The 27,655-nt window shown below is 35.6% G+C and overlaps 5 protein-coding genes and 1 long non-coding RNA gene across 6 annotated transcripts; 2 read left to right on the forward strand and 4 right to left on the reverse strand.

Moving 5' to 3' along the window:
- Positions 1-629: 629 nt before the first annotated feature.
- Positions 630-2,960, forward strand: LOC132282516 (uncharacterized). Its single transcript, XM_059784230.1, has 3 exons — positions 630-1,309; positions 1,880-2,052; positions 2,624-2,960. The coding sequence occupies exons 1-3, from the start codon at positions 695-697 to the stop codon at positions 2,781-2,783; spliced, it is 948 nt and encodes a 315-aa protein (XP_059640213.1). The 5' UTR covers positions 630-694; the 3' UTR covers positions 2,784-2,960.
- A 4,843-nt stretch (positions 2,961-7,803) lies between these two features.
- LOC132285524 (protein LURP-one-related 12) lies at positions 7,804-9,348 on the reverse strand. The gene is made up of 2 exons (XM_059787713.1): positions 8,714-9,348; positions 7,804-8,500 (listed from the first exon to the last, which is right to left on the reverse strand). Exons 1-2 carry the CDS (start codon positions 8,927-8,929, stop codon positions 8,090-8,092), a joined length of 627 nt encoding a protein of 208 aa, XP_059643696.1. The 5' UTR covers positions 8,930-9,348; the 3' UTR covers positions 7,804-8,089.
- Positions 9,349-14,296: 4,948 nt separating this feature from the next.
- Positions 14,297-15,092, reverse strand: LOC132283348 (uncharacterized). Its single transcript, XR_009472010.1, has 2 exons — positions 14,757-15,092; positions 14,297-14,655 (listed from the first exon to the last, which is right to left on the reverse strand). It is a non-coding gene; the product is annotated as an uncharacterized LOC132283348 (long non-coding RNA).
- Positions 15,093-18,537: 3,445 nt separating this feature from the next.
- Positions 18,538-20,843, reverse strand: LOC132284478 (palmitoyl-monogalactosyldiacylglycerol delta-7 desaturase, chloroplastic). The gene is made up of 5 exons (XM_059786590.1): positions 20,246-20,843; positions 19,968-20,108; positions 19,724-19,864; positions 18,998-19,104; positions 18,538-18,896 (listed from the first exon to the last, which is right to left on the reverse strand). Exons 1-5 carry the CDS (start codon positions 20,750-20,752, stop codon positions 18,683-18,685), a joined length of 1,110 nt encoding a protein of 369 aa, XP_059642573.1. The 5' UTR covers positions 20,753-20,843; the 3' UTR covers positions 18,538-18,682.
- A 192-nt stretch (positions 20,844-21,035) lies between these two features.
- Positions 21,036-23,709, forward strand: LOC132284481 (protein POST-ILLUMINATION CHLOROPHYLL FLUORESCENCE INCREASE, chloroplastic). The gene is made up of 8 exons (XM_059786592.1): positions 21,036-21,309; positions 22,115-22,244; positions 22,346-22,430; positions 22,526-22,604; positions 22,820-22,933; positions 23,016-23,128; positions 23,205-23,315; positions 23,397-23,709. Exons 1-8 carry the CDS (start codon positions 21,201-21,203, stop codon positions 23,514-23,516), a joined length of 861 nt encoding a protein of 286 aa, XP_059642575.1. The 5' UTR covers positions 21,036-21,200; the 3' UTR covers positions 23,517-23,709.
- Positions 23,710-24,589: 880 nt separating this feature from the next.
- On the reverse strand, positions 24,590-27,420 carry LOC132284480 (phosphatidylcholine:diacylglycerol cholinephosphotransferase 1-like). Its single transcript, XM_059786591.1, has 3 exons — positions 26,924-27,420; positions 26,611-26,748; positions 24,590-25,148 (listed from the first exon to the last, which is right to left on the reverse strand). The coding sequence occupies exons 1-3, from the start codon at positions 27,344-27,346 to the stop codon at positions 24,810-24,812; spliced, it is 900 nt and encodes a 299-aa protein (XP_059642574.1). The 5' UTR covers positions 27,347-27,420; the 3' UTR covers positions 24,590-24,809.
- Between the last annotated feature and the right edge of the window lie 235 nt (positions 27,421-27,655).

Here is a 27,655-nt window from a genome sequence, read left to right on the forward strand (position 1 = left end):
GAAATTTTATATCTTAACAGTGACTTTAAGCCATTTTTAGCTCAATTTTTAAACTTAACTTATATACACAACACAAACCCTTCTTTACTTATTATTATTATTTTTTCAAATTTAACAAAATCATATACTAAAAATAAATAATAAGAGTCTTATTTGTTCAAAATTAAAATATTAAGGTTGTTTTTTTTTTTTTTTAACTTTACTGTTGATTATGTAGACGGAGCGAGGAGAAGTAGACTAGTAGCCTAATAGGAGATGGGGGCGGATCTCAGAATGGAGTGTAGATGTTTAACCACCGCGTGTCGGAATGCATTTGGAATGAGGAGAGAAAGCTAGGATGACAACAACCCCACCAGCTGTCATTCACGCAGCTTTCTAGAACCGTCCAACTTACGTTACTGTAGAGTAATCAGACGGTGACAAATGGCCCCTGCCCTCACGTGACTACAGTCAAAGTGGGTCTTCCTCATAAGAGTACCTTCCTCAACCGCGTATGCGGAAATGACACGAATCAATATCCCACGTGGTCACCACTGTGTCCACCATGGTCTACCACTTAGATGCTAATCCAACGGCTCGGATTCACTCCCTTCCATCTTCTTCACAGCTGTATAAAAGCGTACTCAGCTCTCTTCTCTAACGAAGGTCTCTCTCTCTCTCTAAAAACCCACACACTCTCTCTCTCTCTCTAAAGATGCTGTTGAGGAGCTCTTCGGCTCCGATTCTGAATTCATGGACACCCAATTCGAGAGATTCGTCACCGGAGACCGATCACGTCCCTAAACTTTCACGAGCAAAGACGGTGGTTCTCACGACGTCGTTTGGTCCGCTATCTGCTGTACAGGACCCGTTTAAGAACGCGGCCCGACCCCTATCCGATACCGATCTCGTTGACCCGCCGGTGTGGACGAGAACCAAACCTCCGGCTCCGACCCGCCTTACCCGTTCATCGCCGGCGAAGGTTAGACAGAATGAAGCGGGTGAGGGTGAGGTGGTGCCCACACTGCAGAGGTTGTTGTCGAGCTCCGGGTTGGGTGGGGCTGTGATGGAGGTGGATGATGTGGGATGCGTTGCCGTGGGAGGGAAAGATCGGGTGTTGCATAAACTGCTTGTGGGCGGTGGGATCGGCGGAGGTCCGGGTGGTGGTGGTGGAGGGAGAGGATCAGACGGCGGTGATGGGTTTGGAGATTCATATGATTCTAATAATGGGCACGGACATGACAGTACGGACACATATTACCAGAAAATGATAGAGGCAAACCCTGGCAATGGTCTTTTACTTGGAAACTATGCTAAATTCTTGAAAGAGGTAGGTATAGTTAATCAAATTTAAACCCTTTTCACCATTTTTTCTCTTATTCCAATCCCTCATTTATTTTTCAGAGTTAGCAAACGCATACCCAATTTTGTCCCTTCTCTTATTCAATTTTGTTTACATCTTTTATGTGAAATTGTGTTAATTTCTACAGTGATATTGGACACTGGAGATTTGTATCTCCAGTAAACCAAGCCTACATCAAATGCATCAATGATATCTCATATATATATATATATGTATTACTATGTATGTACAGTATGTGTTTATATATATACCATAAAGTTGCGATGAGAGTAGTTGCTGGTTCATAGGGTGATCATCAGATCATACCAACCTGCCCATTTATCCGGTTGGTATGATCTTGACATGTTGCTGCTGGTGTGTGCCCTTGCTTTAACTTCCAAAAAAGAAAAAGCGGAAGAGTTGCGTCATTCATTTTAGAGCAATTTTATAATTTTGCTAACTATGAGGGGATTTAGATAACCTTAATGTTTATGCATATTGATTGATCCTGTTTTTCTCTCGATTCTTTGAATTTTTCTTAGAGATTGATGATATCAGGTCCGAGGAGATCTTGCAAAAGCGGAAGAGTACTGTGGAAGAGCAATTTTGGCTAATCCGAGCGATGGGAATGTTTTGTCACTCTATGCTGATCTGATATGGCAGACCAAAAAGGATGCTCCTCGTGCCGAAGCTTACTATGATCAGGCTGTTAAAACTAATCCCGACGATTGGTGAGCATACAAATTAAGCATTACTACATTGCATTGTGCTGGGAGTAGAACAAGATCAAAACAGGCTTTTAATTTTAATTGATTGAAAGTTCGGGTTAACACCTGGAGTAATTTAGGAAAAAAAAAGGTTTGGGTTAACTCTTGGAGTAGCTGAACTTTGGGCAATGGTGCCTCAAGTCTCCCTGGGTAAACAATTTTCGTGGAGGTACCTACATGGGTTATGTTGTAGTTAGGCTTGAGCCCTAGACTCCTGTGGGGTGTTACGGGTGCCTTAGGGGTGGATTAGTTCCACCGGTAAGGTGTAGAAATACCTCCTTTGTGAAAAAAAAAAATACTTTGGACTTCAATTAGGCTGTTGTTTCTATTAGTTACAGTCTCAATATTGTCCTCTTAAGCCCTTATTGTGAACAGTTGTGGAAGCATAACAAAACAGTCCTAATTGTAATACCTTATAAATCGTGTGAGGAGTTGGGTTTTGTGGTGTTTTTTTTATTATAATAACTGGGTTTTCTGCAATATGAATTATTGTTGAAATTTGAAATTAATGTCTATGGTATTTATATGGATGCAGTTATGTTCTAGCTTCGTATGCTAGGTTTCTTTGGGATGCCGATGAAGAAGAGGAGGAGGAAGAAGAAGAATGCGAACACAGGATTGACCACATAAACGCATCACAATCAAAGTTCTTTGAAGGAGCTTCTCATGGCTCATCTTTAACTGCGGCTTTTTAGTCTCTCAACTCTGTGTGTAATCTGTGTATTGTAATGGTAATATGTATCAGCTGATGTTAGCCTATGAGTAACAGTACTTTGATCCAGTTTCTTGTTTTTTTGTTGGATATAGTAGAAATAACTTTGTGACTGTAACTTTCTATCAATAATAATAACACAGAAAATATTGTTCGTGTTTCTTTTGCATTGATCAGATTAGGGTGGGGTGTAACAGTAAGATTGCTCTCCATTCACGGGTTCGAAGACAGAAACCTCCTCTCCATGCCCAGGTGAGGTCCGACTCTCTTCGAACTCGGAAATGGCTGGTGTCACATGTAATGAGCTAGTTTTTTGTCACAGAAAATATTGTTCCATGTTTCTTTTGCATTGTTGATCAGATTAGGGTGGGGTGCAACGGTAAAATTGCTCTCCATTCACGGGTTCGAAGTTAGAAACCTCCTCTCCATGCCCAGGTGAGGTTGACTCTCCTCAAAGTCGGAAATGGTTGGTGTCCCATGTTGTTTTTGTTTTTGTTTTTGTTTTTGTTTTTGTTTTTTTATATTTTAAATATTAGGGAAGATGTTGGTATATGACGATATCATGATTTTCATTTTCTTCATTTACCTTCTCTCTTTCAATTAATACTGTATAAAATATCTTTATCAAAATATCTATTTTCCTCTTTAGTTTCAAAGAAAAGTTGTGGTGGAAAAATGACAATTGAAGTTTGTGTACCGAAAGAAGTAAAAGAAAAGTTTTGGCATGTTTAGTCAATTAGATGTTTGAAACGTTGAATTACAAATCAGATATTTTTTTAACTTATAGTCAATTTTTTTTTTTTTTTTTACAACTTAATCAGATACCATTGTATATTTGTATTGATCTGGTAGTTGGGTAGATATTACTAACGTGAGCTTAAAATTCTAGAGGATCTGAAGACATTTCTGATTTAAAAAATAGAAAATAATTTTTAGAGAATTATAAACATAGTTGGCCAAAAATATATCTTTTTAAGAATACAATTTTTTTAAAATTATCAAACCAAATACTTTATTTTTATATTATCTGTGTTGAGGCTGAATTTCGCGTAGTCCGGTATGCATGATACCGTTTTCTTGCAAGGAAGAGAGGAGAAGATCGATGAACCTTGACGGCACCGGCACCGGCACCGGCACCGGCACCAGATGAACCTTGACGGCACCGGTGTGGTGCCTACCACGGCACCGGTGTGGTGCATGCCAAGAGCTCTCCAACGATCAAATTAGTCACGGAGGTCTAAACGAAGGCATGATTAATAATAGTTTTTACGTCGTACCTTCTTTAATGGCTTGACGCCCTATTTATGGCTGTCGATGATTTTATCTCCCGCTTGTGCGAAATCATAGTAGATTTATTACCAAATTTGAGGGTAGGATAGGTTTATATTTTTCTCTATTAATCTGAAAACAAAATTAATTTTTAAAAGAGTAAACCATGGGTGCTTTTAATTTTGAAATTCCAATACTTGGTTGTTACAAGTCTATACAAGGAAATGGTCAAAAATCAATTGCAAATTTGCAACCTAATGTTATGTCTAAAATGTTGGATCTAGTTAACAAATTCATAGCCACCAAATGATATTTAATGTATGATTTATTTATTCTCACATTTATTTTTGCTCCTTTGAACCTTGATTATTTACTTTGAAAGGTAGAGAATATCCCACTTGATCACGAGAAATAATTTATTCATTAAATTTATAACTTTATTTGATGTGATAAGGTGAGATAGTTTCATAAAATAAATATTTGTGATTGGTAGCTCGGAAAAAAGTAAAAAAAAAAATCATCATGCGTAGCACAAAACTGTCTGCTAGGTCTTTCGTCGAACTATAAAATTCTCTCACCAAGTAAAAATCAAACACGTGGTTGCTGGTCAGCCGTCAAAAATGACATTCCTTAAAATCTGTACTGAGTACGAGTTGATACATCACAACAAACAATCTTCACACACATGATAATCCCGAAGATAGGAGGATTCCAGTTAAGATCATTCCATTCACTAGTTGCTCTCACTGTACACACACACGCAACACACACAAGATATTATTGTATTTTCTTTGTGGCCTGCAATGATCATATGTCCACTTTAAGAATGCTTTATGGTCTTTTTTTAATCTTTTTCTAAGTTGTCTATTGTTATAATTAGGTGTGGAGCTGCTGAGATAGAATGTCATTATTGTTCAGCCCTACGACAAAGTATGAATTCTAGTGGCGGGTGGGCTTAGGTTTGGATTGGATTGTTTGTTCTTAGTGCCTAGGGTTCATATCAAAGTCTCTATCCTATCCTATCCCATCACACCTTATCTTGCCTTTGTTGTATAAACTAACATTTTCTATTGATTGATATTGTACTTAAATATTCCTTTATTGTTATTTTTTTATTTTTCACCATTTCAGAGTTGATTAATTCAATGCTGTTGTTATATTTCTTTATTTTACTCTTTTTTATAGAAAAATTCTAGATAAACATTGACATTAGTTTCAAAGGATGAAATTTTTTATTTGGAGTGAATCTGGTCTCTTTCAGATTCTTGGACAGTTTAAAAACGTATTTAAACTCGACTCGTGCTAAATTGTTTGGACTCAACTCGACTCGAACTGGTGCTTGTATCATGATTTGCAGTATCGTCTGATACACGATGTCAATACGTGATTATTTTTCAAATTTGATACGCGACTCGTATCAGTCAGTTCAGTGAATCCGTTACACGATACTGTGAACCATAGTTTGTATATATATATATATCAAGTCCAAGACCAAATCAAAGACAAGAAATAGACCCCGTCTCCTTCGCTGCTTCCAAGCTCGCCCATTCCTCATCTAATTCGTCAGTTTTGGAACTCACACATTGACATATAATTTCATAATGTTATGTTTGGCGTCAATAAATTAGTGTCTTGAATTTGAAATTAGAAAAAATTTAGTACAAAATTTGAACTAAATTTTTTTTAATTCAATACTCTCAAACATAACATAACAATATTACAAGAGGGAGGCATGGAGTGTGGTTCTGTTTGAGCGTAAGTAGCATTGTTAGTTTGGGTTTTTAATGTAATCGTCTAACTTGCCATGAGATAAGGTCATGATAAATTATTTATTATATAAAGTCCCTATCTATCCTATCTTATCCCATCACACCTTATCTTGCATTTATTGTATAAACTAGCATTTTCTATTGATTGATATTGCACTACTTAAATATTCCTTTATTATTGAAATGTTTTTTATTTTTTTTAAATGTTTTATTATTATTTATTTATTTATTTTTCACTTTTTCGTAGTTGATTAATTCAATGTTTTGTATTTCTTTATTTTACTCTTTCAGAAAAATTCTAGATGGACAATGATATTAGTTTCAAAGGATGAAATTTTTTTATTTGGAGTGAATCTAGTCTCTTTCAAATTCTTGGACAGGTTAAAAAGGTATTTAAACTTTGACCGTTGCTCATCGACTTGGTAGTTTGTTAATAAGTTTTGACTCAATTCGAGCTCGTGTTTGTATTATGGTTCGAAATATCGTTTGATGCACGATCGTTTTTCAAGTTTGATACACGATTCGTATTGACTAGTTTATACTAATTTTGTCGGAATCGATTACACCGCGACCTTAACCGACATTACAAACCATGGTTTGTACCTATATATTATCAAGTCCAAGACCAAATCATAGACAAGAAATAGCCCGTCTCCTTCGCTATTCATCATCTAATTTGTCAATTTTAGATCTCACACAATTTTAGATCTCACACATTGACATATAATTTCATGATATGTTTGGTGTCCATAGATCAGTGTCTTGAATTTGAAATTAGAGAAAATTTAGTGCAAAATTTGAACTAAACTTTCTCCGATCCGACATTCTCAAATATAACATAACAAAATTACAAGAGATTGGTGGCATGGAGTGTGGTTTTGTAAATTACAAGAGATTGGTGGCATGGAGTGTGGTTTTGTTTGAATAATGATTTACAGGCCCAATTCTTCAACCGAAGAGTTTGACCCTAAGTAGCATTGTTAGTTTGGGTTTTTAATGTAATCGTTTAGCTTGCTATGAGATAAAGTCATGAGTTGACTTTATTTTGTTGGATGCACTTTTAAAGATTAATTGGGCCAATGAAATATATTTGAATTTGGGCTTAAGTTGCTAGGCTTCTAAATATAAGAATTGAATATAATGTGTCTTTAATGCTCAAAAAACCGAGTTTCAGCTCATTTACCTAATGAACTATCACAAGTCAGGTTTAAATTATCCACGAACAATTCAATTCGTTCACAACTAAGGCTAATAGCTTTTAATAGGGCCTTCAAATAGCACTACCACTTGGACCGTAAACCAAACAGTGTTTTTTAGCTCCTATGAACCCCTTTATAATAATACTCCTTCAAAATTCATACTTGCCTCTGCATGGAACCTTACCAAGGGACAATGGCACAATGGCCCCTTAAAAACCTGGGTTTGCAAACATGAAAAAAAGGGACTCGCACTAGGGATTAGGATTAGGATTAGGGATATCCAAACCCTAATCCCTAGTGCGCTTTTTAAAACTTAAGCCCAAATATAAAATTAACTTTGCCTTCGTGTAATCCCAAGAATTGTGGCTATTCAAGCCCAGCATTCTGGCAGAAATGCTGGGCCTAAATCATTTCAGCCTCGCACCAGTTTTTCTCTAGTGCATCTAAGGAGATATGACAGATCTAAACATTAATGAAAACGTGTGTGTATATATATTTTCTTTTTTTAGGTAAGACGAAGAACGATATGCATAAATAAAACACAGACATTCAATGCTGGAGGTGAAGAAACATATCCCTGCTAATAATATGTCAACAATAATTTCACCAAACTTTGAAATTTCAATCTCTGGCCAGCTCAAACTATATATATATATATATATATATATATATATATATGAAGTCGTCTACAGTATAAAACAAATTTATACTTTCCATGCATTGCCCAAGTGGTCAGAAATAAAAGTCAAATTAAAGAATAATGCAATCTTCACAACCTCAACCATGCATTCAGTCAAGTCAGTCTCATAGACTTACTGGATAATCATACCCACAGAATAGACACAAGAATATTATAAATATTTTTTCCTTTCAAATTTTCTAAAAACAATATTAACATTACTAATAAAGATCCAAATCATTACAAATTTTTTTTTTTTTTGAAATTCTTAGATTTTTATTGTATACGTTTTATTTCTCTTTTTTTGGCACTAAAATAATGACCAAAAAAAATCCCAGATTGTAATGAAAATGGAATGAAAATGAGAAGAAATCTAAGAAGAGAAAGGTGAATCTTCATTGGTGGGGTAGACTTCGGGCCCACCATCATCGCCATCATCATCACCGTTAATTTGATCAAGAACCAGCACTAATCCCATGGCAAACGCACTATCAAAGCCGGGTTTAATGCAGAGTGAGAAAACGTCCTTCCCAAGCACTACGTTTGTCGACGCATCCACTTTCCGTCTGATCTCACTCACCGTTTCCTTCGCCGCATTGTATATCGTGCAACATCGCTGCCCAAACGATCCCTCGATCTGGTACTCCTCGCCTGGATTGTCGTACATTTGCACCGTCACGCTCGACCGTCCAATGATCGACGACCTCCGCACACTGAAGATCGGTTTCTGGCCCTCCGATCTCTCCCCCAAAAACCCTTCCCACCGTTGATGCAAACTCGGTCTCTATCAAATTCAATACTAAATTTAAATACGTTGATACTCCAAATTCAATTATACAATGTTTGGAGCACCGAATTTGAATTTAAATTCAAAAAATTTGGATAATAAATTGAAAATAACGATTCAGTGCTCACAACTGTGCACTTGTTATCAGACTCAGCACAAAATCAACATCTAATTTGAACTAAAATTTTAAATATATTATATTTATTTTACCTTTCGTCGAACAGTGAGGAGGCAGTGGCCGGAGGGATCCATGAGAACGAGTTCGGGCTTGGTGCCGTACGAGTCGACTCGGAAGATGAGGTCGCCTTTCGGGTTGTAGGCGGTGAAGCCATCGCCGGGGAAGAAGAGAGAGGTCTTGTGAACAGTAAGATGGGTCTCTTCTTCGTATGCGAACTCGTCATCAACAACTACAACGCCACTTTTCATTTTTTCTCAATTTCTGAAATTGGTAGCTTTCAATTGCTAATAATATAATATACAATATGTTTGTGTGTGCGGGGCAGTGAAATCTAGTACGAATCTTAAAAGAGTGAAAATGTGATGAAAACGTTGAAGGAAATACAGAGAGGAGAGAGAGAAAAAATGCACACGGTGGAGACTCGGCCAAGACACGTGGCTGTATATAGATATCTTGAACAACGCTCTCTCTCACACACAAACAAACAAAGTCTTCAAGTACTGTCTGGATCCAAGACCCCCGACCCCCAACGTATGGAGCTCTTATGCCGGTTTTCATACGTAAATGTACACTATACAGTGGATTTTCGTATTTACATGGTAAGTACTGTTCTGGGTGAGCGTGGCAGGACAGTTGGTAGAGGCATTATTTGAGTCGTGTGTGAGTCGAGATTAGACTACTCCATCTTTTTCCTCCCTGTCGATAATATATATATATATATATACACACACTTGTTTTGTACTCGGAATACATCCGATTACATTTATGTAAAGGTGTAACTTGAATTGGGCAGTTCGAAGTCAATGATTCCAACCTGACTTTTTGGGTAATTAGACAACTAATTTTTACAATTAAATTTGAATCTGGACTTACAAAACCCAAAGTCTCAAATGGAGAGATGCCCCCTCCGCTCTTAAGGGTCCAATCTGCTATTAATAGAGCTAAGACTGACTTTTAAGCCAAGATCAAGACGCTGATTTTCACTGGGATTTGTCTGAGAAGCTACCTCCTTTATAGAGAATCATGGTAATCATCTTACTCTGTATTGTAAAGCTTAGTTTGTCGCTGTGGTAATTCACATTCATTTTCTGACTTTTAGATTTTATAGGTATGCTTGCTTTCCGTCCTTGGTAGATCGGCCACTAGGCCCCTCAATTGCAATATCAGGCTCTCACTCAATCCCACTCTGAACTTAATTAGAATTGGTTTTGATTTGAGGTGGAGTCTTTCCGATTTCTAATACTCTCCGTCCTACAAAATTGTTAACATTTTCTTTTTTGGTTATTTCAATTCAAAATTCAATGTATTATTATTTTTATTCTTAATTTACCCTCCTTGTCTTAAAGTTATAAAAATAATTCCAGTGTAGAAGAATATATTTGAAAATTCATTCTCTACCACTAAAAAAAATATATATATATCATTAAAGAAACTATATTCTTAAAGTTAAGTTTGGTAAATATCATCCTTCCTAAACTCCGTATTAACCCAACTTTGTAACCTAACATCTCACCCGAGTTAAAAAATAAAAGGATGAGTTGGACTCGGATTAAGCAGGTGATTGAGTTAAGGCTGCATATTTCATATGTTGGGTTGGACTTGAGCTATACTGCTCAACCTACCATAGTTGCAACCCTACATTTATGTGAGTGGGGGATTGTTCTCTCAAAGCGTGGAGTGAAGCAGTTTGGTAGCTTGTAAGGCCCATAACCTTGAGGTCATAGGTTTAAATCCTATTTTTGCAAATTTTTTTTTAAACCCTGAGTAATAACGAAGTACTCCTTTATCTTTTAATAAAGATAAATTTAAAAATTCACTCTTATAAATACAATTAAAAAAATTTAAAAACACATTATCATAAAAGGTTGAATTCCCCAAATAGTTTAAGAATTTTGAAGCACCGTGACTATATGTGTTCATAAAAGTATCATATTTAGTTTATGACCACGTTTGGTGGTGCCTATACAAATTATATAGGGTTAATTGCATTGACGTCCGTTAAGGTATTTGTCAATGTCACTCAGTAGCTGGTCAACATTTTTTGGACAATAACACCCCCAAAACTTTTAAAATCTTGCAGCTATACCCCCTCCCAACCTATAAAAAGACTTAAATGCCCTTTGATAAGTCAACAATTACTTTTTTATCATGAGATGGCTTGAATGCCCTTTCTAACTAATTTTAATATAACTAAATGACCCATTATTTGGGTAATTGCATTAATCTTTCTATTTTTAATATTAATTTACGCCACCACAATAGAACCACCACCGCCACTACACAAGAACCACCACCGCCACCCACACCACACCGAAACAACACTACCACCACAATAGAAAAAAATAAAATTGAAATACCAGATAACCTATACATCACCATAACCACCACAACTACACCACCACCATAATAGTGGAAAAAAATTTGAAAACAACCATGGCAAAACCTAGCCATTGCCACAACAGGACAAAATAAACCCCCCACCACCACGCCACCACGTTTTCCCCCTTAATTTTGGGGACTTTCCCTAGCCACCCCTCTCAATTGGGCTTCTAGCCCAACCCATATGAACTTGTCAAAGCAGCAGTAAAGTAGAGGTACGAAAGAGCTGTGTTCGGGTGTAACATTTTAGTATTGGGTCGGTATTTCCGATGACACTCATGTGAGGAAGCCTTACACATCCACCATAGATGTGCTCACCTAGTCAGGTAATCTCGCCGCCAATTCGCTAGCCACCGGCTTTGCTACTTTCCGGTGCTCGTCTGTTCAAACCATGTTAGTTCATCTCCACCTAACTACAAATAATTTTTTGTCAATTTTAGAGGTGTGTATCCGTGCTCCGCGTAAGACGCTGCCGACATCCTTGGTGTCGCTGGTCGTGATCACGTCACCATTAAATTAGGGCTTTTTAGTGACAAGAAGCAAGTGGTAATATTGAAGCAAAAGATAACACCTTTGGACCAATTTGGGTGATGTCAGTGTAATGATCGAGATAGAGTGGTCGCAGGCATATCAGAAGCATGTATTGTGGATGAGTTACCGGAAAAGAGAGAGAAGATAAACAACGGAGAGAGGGGAATGTGAGAGAGAGGGAGCCGGTGGCTAAACAAAAAGCAACCCAAAGGGAAAAAAAAAAAGTGTAGAGATTTAGGTAAATAGAGAGGAAGGGTAGTTTCGTCAATTAAAAAGGTGTAATATTTTGTGAATTAATTAAATTAAATAATTAAGAGTAAATATATTATTTGAAAAATCATGCTATCTTTGTCTAAATAAACGGTTCACCCGCATATAAATGATATTAATTCATAACCTAAGGGGTATGAATGCAATTAATTAGGAGCGGAGGACTCCGGATATAATCAGGCCAGCTTGACTGCCTCCGGGTCCTCTTTCATTAGTGGCCACAATTTGAAGTTGGCGTGGACCCCCCACATTCCACCAAACGTATGAACCATCCACTAAAAGTCTCTATATCATCTGATTTCCTTTTTTTCAATGGCCAAATAAGATCACTATATTGCAGAATATATGGTGGGTAATTAATACCAACAAAAAAAAAATCAATGTCAACTGTAGCCCACCGTCCCAACTGATTAATCTTCCCCTTAACACTAAAACGGTGAGCAGTATTAGATTTGTTGAACTAGAACACCTCCTAAATTGATGGTTAAAATGAACGTCACGCCTATTTTTTTGACTACTTGCATCCATTGAAGACCACATAGCCAATAAATATGTACGTGTGCGTTTGTATATATATATGGACGTCAAATAGTTGATATTTTCCCACCCGAACCAGAATTTATGAGGAGGGTGATTTTCCATGAAAATGAAGGAAAATTTTCCTGGACTAGGATTTCTTCATCCATTCTTCAACTTGATCGTGTGGATGGTGGTAATAAAATGCATTGCATATATAAACAAAGAGGGAAATGAAAATCAAATGTACGAAAGTATTGTTAGATTATAATCTGGTGTATGGTTTAAAGTGGGGCTTTTTTTTTTTTTAAACTCAATATATAATTTATTTTTATTTATTTATTTATTATTATTTTTTAATAATGCAAGGCAAAATGTTATTAGTATTACACAATTGCCTTGCTTTTGATAGACATTTTTTTTTTTTTTAAGAGTAAACTTCAGCAAAAAAATCAATTGTTTTGAAAAGAAGCTTCTCCAATAAGTCAATAGTTCATAGTCTTGCCATTTGACATGATACACAACATGTACACACGTACATTTATGGAGTCAACAGAGATACCAGAATTTCGAGAACTTGAAGGAAAAAACCCAAATGCTTTAATGGCGACAACTTGACTTCATGGATTTCTGCATCAACCCATGACCTTAATGTGATGTCTTTACTGTCCATGAATGAAGCTTCTGCAGTGATTGTTTAAAATTGGGTAACCTACATTGACCCCTTACGAGGATACACCTAATTATAAGTATATGAAACTTATATATATACAATTAACAAGACGATGGGCCTCGAGAGCGAAGGCACCTCTTGATTTCTCATCCACCAATTCAAGATCCTCCTAAGTTTCCCAAACATGGATTCCTATAACATGAAGATCCTACCTTCATCACATGCTAAGGAGTTCCAGCCTTTCAAAGCAGTATTGTCTAGCATAACACCAGGATTCGAGGTATTCGAGAGTTGGTCTCTCGAGGTTTGGTGGGCCTGGTGTAGTGCCAGGGCTTGGGATGCTCGAGGATCGATTTCTTGAGGCTTATTTGGCCTAGAGCGATTCTAGGGTTTTGTATGCTCGAAGTTTGATCTTTCGAGACTTGGTGGGCCTGGAGCGGTGCTAGAGCTTAGAGTGTTCGAAGTTTGGTTTTTCAAGGCTTGATGGGCTTGGAGCGATGCCGGGGCTTAGAGTGCTTGAAATTTGATCTTTCGATACTTGATGGGCCTGGAGCGATGCCAGAGCTTAGAGTGGTCGAAATTTGATCTTTCGAGGCTTGATGGGCCTGGAGCTATGCCAGGGCTTAGAGTGCTCGAAATTTGATCTTTCGAGACTTGATGGGTTCGGAGTGATGCTAGGGCTTAGAGTGTTTGAAATTTGATCTTTCGAGGCTTTTGACTTTTTAAATTGTCACGAAGGATTTGACTAGGGTTGTATTGACTTGTCAACATGTCACGTCATCTTCTAATAAGTGACACCCACAAAATTTTTCTTTTTAACGTGTATATTTAAATAATTTTATTCTTTCTCCTTTTGTATTTTATAGTTGTATTTGTTATGTTTATATATATATATATATATATATATATATATATATATATATTACACCATGCACCCCTTCCTAACTTAAAATCTTGGCTCCGTCTTGGATGAAGCAACGAAAAGTAAAGATGGTGAACTGAAGAAATGTATTTGTCTGTAGGCAAGTCTGATGCTTGGCTTTCACTTAACACTTCTTTCCTTTTCTCTTTCTCATTTGATTGCCAGAAAATGAAGGGAAAAAAAAAAAAAAAAAAACATCCCGAGTAGTTGAAAGATTTATTGTTTTCCTTCTTGTCCACTAGCAACCATTTTCTTTGTGGTTTTCCTTTTATGAGAATGTAGCCAAGAGTTTATCTTTGTAAAAGTTGAATAGTACAAGAGAAGGATAAAATTTGTATCATTTATGCATTAATTATAGCTTCAGCAAGAGTAAAGAGTCGCTCGCCATATTCAATCAAGTTTTTAAGAGTCTTTAACAGTACAGAAAAAACAGAGCCTAGGCTAATATGCCATCAAAAACAAAGAAAATCTAAAAGGCAATGCCTCCATTGTTGAGAGACATCCTTTGCTTCTGACTCTGTGTTGGAACCTTGACATCAGTGGCCAATCCAATAGCTTGAAGCAACCTCACCACATACCAAGTCATGTCAAGTTGCCACCATTCGAGTCCATGTCTAGCAGAGTATTCAAAAGCATGGTGATTGTTATGCCAACCCTCTCCAAATGCAAGCACTGCCACCCACCTGATCATGCAATGCAAATCCAGAGAATTTGTATAACTCCCAAATCCCAACAGATTGAATAACAACGAAAAACAAGCATGTCGAAATTAAGTACACAATACCAATTGTTCCGAGATAGATCGCCAGTGTTCCATGCCTGTCTTCCCCAGACATGGCAAGCTGAATTCACTAGCCAAGTGATGTGATACACCCATACAATTCTCACTCCCTACATACAACATGTTAAAAGTGTTCATATAAGCATTCATTTATAGGAGGAGGAAAATGCTTTTCAGAATTAAAAATAAATAAATAAATCAAATAGAAGGAAAAATGATCAATAAATGTTGATGAGATGACATCACGTGGAACCCATGTAATCTTTAGTTGCTCAACTCATTTGGCACTAGTAGCATACACTTGCTGGAGATTCCTAATCTTGCAGATAAAAATGTCACAATCCACCATATGCGTCTGCTGTTTGGAAAAAGAAACAATTGTTTTGCAAAAAGAACTTCCGCTGCCGGGACTCGAACCCGGGAATCCCATTAGGGAGCCGAATCTTTCACTTTAGACATATAAAGTGGCTACAGCGGATTTTTGATTCTTTATGTCAATTATTTATATATATAAATAGTTTATTTAACTAAATTTTTAACATTAGGAATAAAAAATCAATAGATTTATGGTAATAATTTACTTCTCAAAAGGAGAATGGGAAGGTTATACCATAAGGTTAAGGCCCTTTCGTTTTCCATATTTAACTATAGATGATTAAAAGTTTAAAATATGTATTAAATAATTTATTTAACTTTTTACAAATTTAAAAATATCAACTCAACATGACTATCATAATAATATTTTCGAAAGAGGTCAATCATGAGTTCAAACCTCAAGGCAATGTATATGAGTAAATTGTTTTACCTCTCGCAGTTAAAAATAAAAAAACAAGCAAACAAGCAACACATTATTTCTTATTAAATCGTGATTACCTTAGGGTCTGTTTGGTTAGTTAGAAATTGATGATGGAAAATAAAAAAAATAAAAAAAGTGAAGTGAAAGAAAAGAAAATTAATTTTTTATTATGCATTTGGTTAACAAGAAATTTGTAATAAAATATTATTTAATTAGTTTGGATAGCAAGATAGTGAAAGAAAAATGATTTTACATGTCAAAATTACCCTTATGAATTTAATAGTAAGATAATAATAATAATATATACAATTAAATAATAATAATATTAGTAAAATAATATATACAATTAAATTACCCTTATGAATTTAATAAAATAATAATAATAATAATAATAATAGTAATAAAACAATATATATAATTGGATTTATGAATAAATATATATGTCCAGATACGTATTTGGTATTTGTCTCTTTATATAGTTATTTAAAAAAAAAAAAAAATTGTTTTGGGAAGTTTGCATTATATATTAGGACTCTGCTGTTAGATTAGCTTACTTTGTTTTGTAAGTGTAGCGAATAATTTTAATTTAAAGAGTAAGAGAGTTGTAACCAATTTAGGATTATTAATTTGTGTAAAAAAAACTATCCTTAATGTGATGTCCTTACTGTCCATGAATGAAGCTTCTGCAGTGATTGTTTAAAATTGGGTAACCTACATTGACCCCTTATGAGGATACACCTAATTATAAATATATGAAACTTAGAGTAATGATCTCTTGCTCCCTATGGAGCAAGAAAATCAATCAACACTTTTTATATAAATCGTTAAATTTTTATATAGACCATTAGATTAAATCTAACGGTCATTTTGTAAACTCACTATAACCTTTCCTTTTAATACAAAACCACTCTCACCCTATTTTTAATTTCTTTATTTAATTTTACCATTACCACTTATTGTAACAATAAAAGGTAATTACCAAAATAAAAATAGAAATCCTTGAAATAAAAATAAAACCGGTATATTTTACTAAAAATTTGAAAGATGTTTCTTTGAAAGAAAAATAATACTAGTATCTTTCAACCCTTATCTTTCAATTTTAGTATAAGTAAAATTTACCAACAAATATACTGTGATGTAACATTTTGGAATATCGAATTGATTCATTGGAATTGCAATGTAAAAAAATTTCATTTAAAGTTTGAACAAAAATTCTTTCTATTTCAATTTTAAATTGGGCATTTGGTGAAATTCATTATTGAATCTGTGAATTTGTAAGTTTGATTATTAGATGATAATGATGTATTGACTATGGTGGGACTGTAGAATCTACCTCAGAAATAACAAGGTAACTTCAAAAAAATAGGTGAAGCTCTTCTCACAACCTTATCTATGGAAAGTAATCATTTGTCATTAGCTAATACCTATCAATTCTCTTTCAAAGAAACATCGATCATTTTGTTTTCAAAGGTTTCTATTTTTATTTTGGTAATGACCTGTGGTAATAGTAAAATTAAATATAGAAACTAAATATAGGGTGAGAGTGGTTTTGTGCTACAAGGGAAGACTATGTGGGTTTGAAAAATAACCGTTAGATTTAATCTAACAGTGTATATAGAAAGTGTTAGATTTAATCTAACAGTGTATATAGAAAGTGTGGATTAATTTTCTTACTCCATAAGGAGCAAGAGATCAGGACTCATATATAGTAATGTTCAATTGCTCCCTGGGAGCAAGAAATTTTATACTCACTTTTAATTGTAGCTCTTACGATCTAATCTTACTGCAATTAGTTAATTGACTTTTATTTTCTTTATTTTAATAAACTTCCATTTTCTTTCCACACCATTAAATATCATTAAAGAAAAATGACAGAATTAGACAATTTATTAAAGAAAACAAGAATAAAATAATTTGGCTATTTTTTGCCAAATTCGCAAGCAGCCACTTAGACGAAGTAAATTTAATCTAAAATTAAAAGTCCGTCATTTTTAGTTTTTTTCCACACTTTATCAATTCTATTGATAAATTATTGAAAAACTTGGGATTTGCAATTATATTATACATATTTAGGCATGCTTTTACCGATCAACATTTTAAACATTTAATTTACCAAAAAATTAAAAAAACACCAAGAACATTTAGATAGATATATAATAATATATTAAGAGTTATTTTGTAGGATTTTTCTAAAAAATTTATAAAGCCAATAGTAGTCTTCGAATTCTAAATTAGATATTGAACAAATTCAAAATATTTTATTAAGCCGAGTATAAAATATGGATCAATATTGAAATTTGAGTTTTAATTATAATCAATACTTCTCAAGTAATTTTTATTTAATGGCCATTTTATTTATCTCTTTTGATTAATTTTATTTGGTTTCAGTTTATTCAACCGGTAGTGACGAAGAAGTGTTTTTTTACTGGACAGAGAAACCCAGACAAAAAAATAGTCAAATTATTTTATTTTTGTTTCTTTTAATAAATGGTCTAATTCTGTAATTTTTCTTCAATGGTTTGGAAAGAAAATGTAAGTTTCTTAAAATGAAGAAAATAAAAGTCAATTAACTAATTGCCGTAGGATTAGATCATAAGGTTACAATTAAAAGTGAGTATAAAATTTCTTACTCGAGAGAGTAATTGAACACTACTGTGTGTGTGTATTACGCCATGCACCCCACCCCAACTTAAAATCTTGGCTCTGTCCTGGATGAAGCAACGAAAAGTAAAGATGGTGAACTGAAGAAATGTATTTGTCTATAGGCAAGTCTGATGCTTGGCTTTCACTTAACACTTCTTTCCCTTTCTCTTTTTCGTTTGGTTGCCAGGAAAATGAAGGGGGGAAAAAAAAAAAAAACATCCTGAGTAGTTGAAAGATTTATTGTTTTCCTTCTTGTCCACTAGCAACCATTTTCTTTGTGGTTTTCCTTTTATGAGAATGTAGCCAAGAGTTTATCTTTGTAAAAGTCTAATAGTACAAGAGAAGGATAAAATTTGTATCATTTATGCATTAATTATAGCTTCAGCAAGAGTAAAGAGTCGCTCGCCATATTCAATCAAGTTTTTAAGAGTCTTTAACAGTACAGAAAAAACAGAGCCTAGGCTAATATGCCATCAAAAACAAAGAAAATCTAAAAGGCAATGCCTCCATTGTTGAGAGACATCCTTTGCTTCTGACTCTGTGTTGGAACCTTGACATCAGTGGCCAATCCAATAGCTTGAAGCAACCTCACCACATACCAAGTCATGTCAAGTTGCCACCATTCGAGTCCATGTCTAGCAGAGTATTCAAAAGCATGGTGATTGTTATGCCAACCCTCTCCAAATGCAAGCACTGCCACCCACCTGATCATGCAATTCAAATCCAGAGAATTTGTATAACTCCCAAATCCCAACAGATTGAATAACAACGAAAAACAAGCATGTCGAAATTAAGTACACAATACCAATTGTTCCGAGATAGATCGCCAGTGTTCCATGCCTGTCTTCCCCAGACATGGCAAGCTGAATTCACTAACCAAGTGATGTGATACACCCATACAATTCTCACTCCCTACATACAACATGTTAAAAGTGTTCATATAAGCATTCATTTATAGGAGGAGGAAAATGCTTTTCAGAATTAAAAATAAATAAATAAATCAAATAGAAGGAAAAATGATCAATAAATGTTGATGAGATGACATCATGTGGAACCCATGTAATCTCTAGTTGCTCAACTCATTTGGCACTAGTAGCATACACTTGCTGGAGATTCCTAATCTTGCAGATAAAAATGTCACAATCCATTGTCCTAAGGCAGACAAAATGTCATAATCCACCCAGCAAGAACACGATTCGAAATCTTACATTCGTATCATCATAACCACAACTTTCACCCACTAATTGAATGGTTTGAAGTGATTCACAAATGGGAACGCCAAGGGTTCAAGTTCTCGTAGGAAAAAAACAAAATGGAGACGCTGCTAATTGGGTAGAAAATCTTCCTAGAGACGTTTATCATTTCAACTTTCAACCAAATATATTAAATTGTACTCTCTCCCGGAAGTGGCATTGTGTAGGTGGTGTGCGTTGGCTTGAACTTTCGGGAAAGAAAAATCAATTGAATAAGAAAAAAATCATTTTAATAAGAAAAAGCTTTGCAAGGTACTAAAAAGAATTCTGTTCCTTACCATTCCCCACACGATGAAGGGAAATCCTCCCAATGAATATAACACAGCTCCAAACAGAATTGGATGTATAATGTAGGTGCTTTGAAGAAATCTATAGAAAGGCTGCTTCTCTAAGTCCCCAACATTATTGGGCTCTCCACACTGCAAGTATTATTCCATTGCAATAGTTAGGCAAAACATCAATTACCATGTGTGTTAGTGTGTGTGTGAGAGAGAGAGACAGAGAAAGAGTATGAATGCATACCCTTTCAACCACAGAGCTTTTATCAAAGAGCCAACTCGTGTGACTATACCAAAATCCTTCAATTGGGCTATGTGGGTCTTTCTCAGAATCACAGAATTGATGGTGGTACCTATGTGTACTCACCCAATCTATTGGATTCCCCTGCATTCCAACACAAAATCAAAAATACCTAAAATTCAAAAACCCTAGACCAAAATCACATCATCATCAATCACAACAAGATTGAAACAAAAACTGAACCAACCCAATTAATTACAATTAAAAATACCAACACTGACCTGAAGTGCCTGAACACCACAATATGCAAACAGGTACTCAAGCCATATGGGAAGCTTGAAACTCCTGTGAGAAAGATTCCTATGAAAAGACAGAGTAATACCCAGAAGCCCAGTCACTGCATACAACCCCACAGCCACCCAAAAAGCTCCCCAATTGAACACAAATGGTGCAAAAACACACAGTAAATGCATCACCACAACCACCCCAGCTATACCCGCATCCAGCGAAGTCCATTTCCGACCCCAAAACACGTTCCTCTTTCTCTTCACAACCACATCAGAGAGAATAATTCTTCCACAACTCGACTCATCTGATCTTGTACTGTAAATTTTTGTTCTGTTCAAACGGCCAAAACCTTTGAAGTCACAGTACAATCTACTATTACCAATACTATTATTTGTTACATTGTTGTTATGGTGTGTGGAGGGTAAACTACGGCGAGGGACTGTGGAATGCGATGAGAATGAGAAGGGTTTGGCATTGGATTGTGGTGTTATCAGAGCCATCTTGATTTGAAGAATAAGAGGACTAGGTGATATATAAAATACATATATGTATTTCGTGTGTATTTCTGGTAATATTCATTGTCTGGTGGATATTTTTTCAAACCCAAATTTAGTAAAGAATAAGAGAGAGATAGAGAGAGTACGTGGCGTGGTGGTCATGATAAGGTATTACGAGTGGCAAATTGTGACCAGGATATTTTGGGTGTCACGAAAATGCAAAGTTAATTTTCGGGTTTGTCGTATTTGTAGATTTACATATATGGTAGAGATATTTCTGCAAGATTTGTGTTTGTGGTTGTGTTTCTCTCTCTAAAACATGCTATCATTCTCTCTCTAAACCTCTCCCAGCCGTCTTAAATTAAACTATCTTGCCCAGGCAGTGAATTGGGTTCAGCACTCTCTCTCTTCCCTGCATCAACACACACATTATATTTGAAAGTGTGTGATAATGGCGACCGCGACAACTGCTTCACTTTTTGCTTCATCCACGCAAGTACTGTGTGCTGCTACTTCTGTGTCCGGTGCCAATTCCAGTTCCTCTTCTTCAATTACATACAGTATGTGTCTTTGGGTCTTTCTCTTGCAAATTTTCATGGGATATTAACTGATGAATTCTAGAAACTAATAGATTAATAGCATATGTTTGAATTAAGTTTCATATGGGTTGATTATTTGTAACTACAAAAAGTAAATTTGTTCCTTTGCTTTAAAGATTGCAGATTATATGCTTTCAAGTTTAGATTTGGGGTTAAGTATCCCCTCCCCCAAAAATAAATAAATAAATAAATAATAGTTTTATGCATATGTGATATGGAAGTTTTAACATGAATATATATATATATATATATGGAAGTTTGTTTATGGATCAAACCACACAATCCGATTCATAAATTGTGTGTTACATGTCCCCTCCCAAAAAAAAAATAATAATAAAAGTTATATGCATATGAAAATTATAAGTTGAATATATAAAAGTTTGTTTATGGACTCACAAATGATTTTTGGATGTGGTTGATAGTCAGTAGTTTAAGAGGAAATTATAGTGCATTATAATCAATCTCAATGCAATAGTCTTATATACCAACCAATTATCTTATCTAATTTCAACAATCTGTGTTTTTTTTTCTTCATTAAATCTGATTTATCTGTAGCTATATTGAAACCACTACTCATGCATAGGTAGTTATGTAGGACAACAATTTCAATTAAATCTGATGCATGTATAGCTGCTTACAACCCACCTGCCACAATTACCCTTACATAAAAGAGTTTTTTGTTCAGAACATCAAATGAAGAAGGTAGCTAAAGGTTAATTTCAAATTTAAACAATTGTGTATAACAAATTTATATATTCTGATACAGCTAGTAATTATATGGGTGCTCAACTGCCAAGATATTCTTCGAAAAAGAGGAAATCGATTAAGGTTACCGGAAAAGTAAAGGCCGCGGCTGCTGCTGCTGTTGCAACATCTCCCATGCAGGAAATCAAAGAGTATGTCTCCCTACTCTCTGCTAGTTACTTTCATTTCCTTCTCAAAGCAAACTTCTTTTATTGCAAAATTGAAGTATCATTTTTTTTTTTAATTTTTTTAGGTTTTCACTTCCTACATGGGCTGAGTTTGACCTAGGAAGAGCTCCTGTGTACTGGAAAACTATGAATGGTCTTCCTCCTACTTCTGTATGTTAGTTTGGAATTGCAGCTGATTTTAAGAACTCTACCATTTTCTCTCGGTTTGACCTTTTGCATTATTAATTCAGTTTCGAACTTGACAGGGAGAGAGGCTGAAGCTTTTCTATAATCCAGCTGCAGCCAAACTTCTTCCAAATGAAGATTTCGGAATTGCTTTCAATGGTATTTGCAGATACACATAATGTCATTACAAAACAAGACCAAATTATTCAAGTACAAAATAATGAAATTTCTGTTGAGAAAAAAGATATGTAATTGATGTCGGAGCTTGGAATTTTGAAAAAAAAAACGCAACTATGCATGATAGAATGTCTGCTTTTAAGTGCTGCACAAATGATGGAATGTCACTAGTGACTTGTTAACCTTGCGTTCTGCAGGAGGTTTTAATCAGCCCATCATGTGTGGCGGCGAGCCTAGGGCAATGCTCATGAAAAAACGAGGCAAAGCTGATCCACCCATTTATACAATCCAGATCTGTATTCCCAAGCATGGTATTTAACATTTCACAAACTCAAAACTTGCCCGGAAATGTTATCCTCTTCTCCTCATGATCTACCTACCATCGTGTTGCAGCTCTGAATTTGATCTTTTCATTCACAAATGGCGGTGAGTGGGATGGTCCCTATAGACTGCAGTTTCAAGTACCAAAGCCTTTGCAGAACAAACCAATTGACTTCATCAATGAGGTTAAAGGAAAGAAAACTCGTGTTGGTTTTTCTTCATTTCTACACAAATTACTACTGACTATGAGTCTTAATGCAGGGTCTGGCTAAGGAATTGAGTAAGGACGGTGCATGTGAGAAAGCAATCTATCCAGACACAAACATTGTCGTCGATAGATGTGCTATAATGGGCAATTTAACTCTTGAAGGAGTAAGTGAAATCTTCACTCGTGTTGTCTCATAAATTATTTCTCAAAGATGTAGTGGCGGATCTAATTTTTAAGTGATGCAGGGCGATCGCTGCAATCTTGATTTTGTGGTTGGATGCACCGATCCAAGCTCGCCTTTATACAACCCACTGGCTAATGTAGATGATGGATCATGCCCAATTTACGTAGATTCAGAGGAATAACTTCACCACATCCTTATCCTTCAACCTTCTATGTGAAATTCTTGGTGAACAGACATAGTCATCATCTTATTTACAGTGTTAGTAAGGCAGTGCCTTGTTATCCCGGAAGATTGCCGGAGTTGCTTGCTTGCTAGCTGTTGTACAATTTTATCGTACTTATAGTTGCAGATATGATATCAGTTTTTCATCGTCACTTTGCTTGTGATTTACAGTGAATCTTATATGCTTAAAGGTGCTTGTACAGAGATAAGTTTTCTAGTCCGATCTTGTTTTTTTTTGTTTGAATACAAACTTTGCCTTGATTTGGTTGGATTCTTTTCCACCAATGATTTGATAGTTTAGCGGATATTGAATATGTAGGGAAAGATATTCTAAAGCATGCCAATTAGGGCATTTGAAAGATAAGAAAATGGTAAAGGAGATCCAAAATAAAGTTCAGTCAGATATTTTTGCAGCTTCTGATGCTGCTGTAAAATCACAATTTTGGAGTTAGAATCAGCACCCCACCAAATAGAAGAATCGTCTGACTTTCAACACCTTTCAACAAGTGGTCTTCATTTCAAATAAAAGAATCATCTAACTTTCAACACCTCTCAACAAGTGGTATCCGTTTCAATTGGTTTTCGTTGGATGCATATGACCCTGCGGTCATATGCGCATTCCTTTAAATTGTGAATAAAAAAAAATACAGGAACTGGTGGTAACCACCATCTAGATATCTTGAATGAAAGATATGCCCTTTTTCTCTCACTTTTGTTTTTTTAATCCTAATTATGGCTACTAGTTAATTTGCTATAACTTTAAACTTTAGAAAGTAGAAAATGGCAATTCTGAAGAACTAAAATCAAAAGTAGCACATGCATAGTCTCTTATCCATGTTTAGAACACTGCAAAAGTCTCTAGTGCTATGCCCTGCATCAAACCCTAGCAGCTTCAAGGGCCATCCAGGTATTGGTCTTTTTAGAAAAGAAACACACACACACTTACTCCTACGGGGACTTGAACCCTCAACCTTCTACCGTAGAAAACGAGGAAGTACCATTAGGTTACAACCTTTGGTACAGTGTCAAGAATTGCCATCCAAACAAATTTTGCACAATTTTATAATTTTTAATTTTCAGAGAACGGAACAAAACAGGCGCTAATGGGCTTGTTCAAGAGGAAATGTGGAAGAAGAAAAACCATGGGAGATGGGTTTGATAAGACTTTCATACACTTAACATGACAGTAACTAAACAGACTCAAGGCACTCTACTTGATACAACTTAACTGTACATGAAAACATAAGGGATATCAGAGGCTGCAATTGCCATTACCATTACCATTACCAGTAGGACTAGTAGTACTCTTTGCCTCTGCTTTTTTCTTGCTCTTCACATATTCTCCAGCTAAATAATCGAACAGAATTCCAGCTCCCACGCCGACCACCAAGTCAATTGTGTAGTGGCCCCTTGTGCTCAGCAGCCTCACGAATTGTAAAATGTTGAGCGTGTCGAATGTCCCCGCCAATTCCCACCTCTGCATCCGCTTCATGTCTAGCGATGCAATCACCGATGCAGCAACATGGCCAGAATAGAACAGGAAAAAGGAGACATTCCCAACCGGAAAGTCCGCCCCCGAACCCAAGAATCCCTGTCAATCAGCTGAGGGTTCAATTTTCATCCATCATAGTGTCATTAATGAAGTTCATTTCAATTTTCAGACAGTAATGTATGTGACAAGTAGAGGAGGGAAGGTGTTATGTTTTTTCGGTTTGATTACGAGAGAATGCAACTGTGTGTTGCATTCACAATATTGACTTTTGGTCCCTATATTCATTCTAAACAACCACCGAGTTAAGGAGGTAGCAGATGTTTTAGATGAAAAGTAATAAAAGAAACCTTCTTCAATCACAAATTAATTGTTCCTTTTTCGGTCCCAACTTAAAATGTTCAAAGAAAATCTGCATTTAAAGCACAACCGAGGTAGGAGATAGCTTAAACATAAAATAATAATAATAATAAAATACTTCTCCAATAAAAAATTTGATTGTTCCAATCGAATTGCAACTTAAAAAGTTTAAAGAACTATGCATTGAAAGCATTGTTTTCTTTTGATTTTCAAACATACACACATACACACACACATATATATATATATCCCCTTTAACTCCCTGGTTCTATATGTAGTAAGCAATTATCTGAAAAACTAGATGTTTGGGGAAAATGCAATCATCTCGCTTAATTTTACAAATTGGACAAAATCAAATTGGGATGAACACAGTTCTAACAAAAAAGTAGACCAAAGTCTTTATTAGAGAGTTGTTCCAAAAGTTGAAGCAAGTCATTGGAATATCTAAACGTGAGTACCATGAAAGAAATAAATGGCAATAACAACAAATTAACGAGGTTAGGCTCAGCAAGAATTATTATTTAAAAAAAAAAAAAAAAAAAAATGACAAATGTACTCCACTTTTAATGTGAAATGACATTATTGTCCTTGATTTAATTCTGGCTAGGCCCATTTAAAGTTGTTTACAAAAAGACCCGTTCAGACCCGGACCCGTTTAACATTTATTTATTTATGAAACAGTAATAAAGGTATTTATTAATGAAATGTTAGACATTAGGCCTTTAGTATTTTAACCCATGAAAAGGCATTTTAACACATCCTTAGCAATATATAGGAGTGCTTAAGTAATTATTCAATATAACAGTGGGACAGGAGTACCCCAAACCCGCTCCACACTCGTGTGGGTTTTTACCCGCTCACTCTGTTTCCAATCAAACCACCCTAAACCCATCTCAATAGGAGTGGATCTGGCTAATTAATTTGTTAAAGTAAATTAATTAGATATCAATCACCTTAATTAACATTTTCAAAGTAATCAAAAGGAGAGAACTTTCAACGATACTAAATCAAAGAGGAGAAATTTCAAGAATACTAAATTCTTTTTAAAATTTTTTTTGACAGAACAATACTAAAATCAAAGAGGAGAACTTTCAACAATACTAAAATCAAAGGGCATGAGGTATAAAAAAATTATATATATGAATATATATACATATATATACTGAAATTGAATTTAGGAGAGAGAAAGTGATTAAAAAACCACCTGAGGCACAGGAAGCTGTGTCGTATAACCAAGAATGCCTCTGCAGGTGAACATGAACAGCGCCGATATGGTTGCTCTTGGCCTCCCTTCCACCACCCACGTCCACACTATATAGGTCGTTTGCATTCCCACAAACACCTATTCACAATTTTAAATTAATTAATTACAACCCAAAAAAAACAGAAATTCAATAATTAACCCCACTAATCAAAATTAACAAAAATCAAACTCAGATCCAACACGTCTCTCTCACTAATATGTAATTGCATGTTTGATTAAACATCAAATCAATACACACATATATAAGACATACTGTATTAAGTCCGGCTAGCAGAGTATTGAGAGCGGGTCTGGAAGCAAGAAGACGATGAAGTGGTGTCGTAATCACAAAGCCCAGATCGAACGGTGGGGATGAAGGTGGGATCATGCGGAGGGTGTACTCCACGAACATGAAGAAGAGGAGTGATGCAGCGAAGACACATGGTATGGGATGGTACTTCAACACAGCGGATAAATCCCTGGGCCTCCAACTCATGAACGAAGCATTGGCTAACAGACCACCCATTCTATTCCCCATCTTGTTCTTGTTGTTGTTGGTGGTGGTGTATCCGACTCCGTTCATTGATCCTTTAACGCCGTTACGAGGAGAGCCGTTGAGCTTATTATGCCTCATCTTCAGGGTTGTGTTTGGAAACAGGTTTTGTGCTTCACCTTTCATCGCCGTCAATGGGGGCATAGATTAGACTAGTGGGACAACACCACCACCACCAACGATACATTACGTGTGTCTACATCTATATTTATATACGTGTGTGTGACATTGTGAGACAGTAAATGGGGGGCGTGGGGGTTAAATTGAAGTGGCGGAGTGTACGATGATGAGGCAGTGAAAAAAATCTTCTGTAAATCTTAAGAATATTTGGGGAATCAGAGAATGTACTGTAATGGAAAATGTGAATGAATTCCAGTGTTTTTTTAGTAGTAATCTTTTTTATTTGGAATGCACGCGCGATTGGAGCGTGAGGAAACCATTTCTTGGCTTTTG

The sequence above is a fragment of the Cornus florida genome, unplaced genomic scaffold, assembly GCF_030987335.1.
Source record: "Cornus florida cultivar Cherokee Brave unplaced genomic scaffold, ASM3098733v1 CherokeeBrave_3.0.0_Hap2_Chr11, whole genome shotgun sequence".
Classification (NCBI taxonomy): Eukaryota; Viridiplantae; Streptophyta; class Magnoliopsida; order Cornales; family Cornaceae; genus Cornus; species Cornus florida.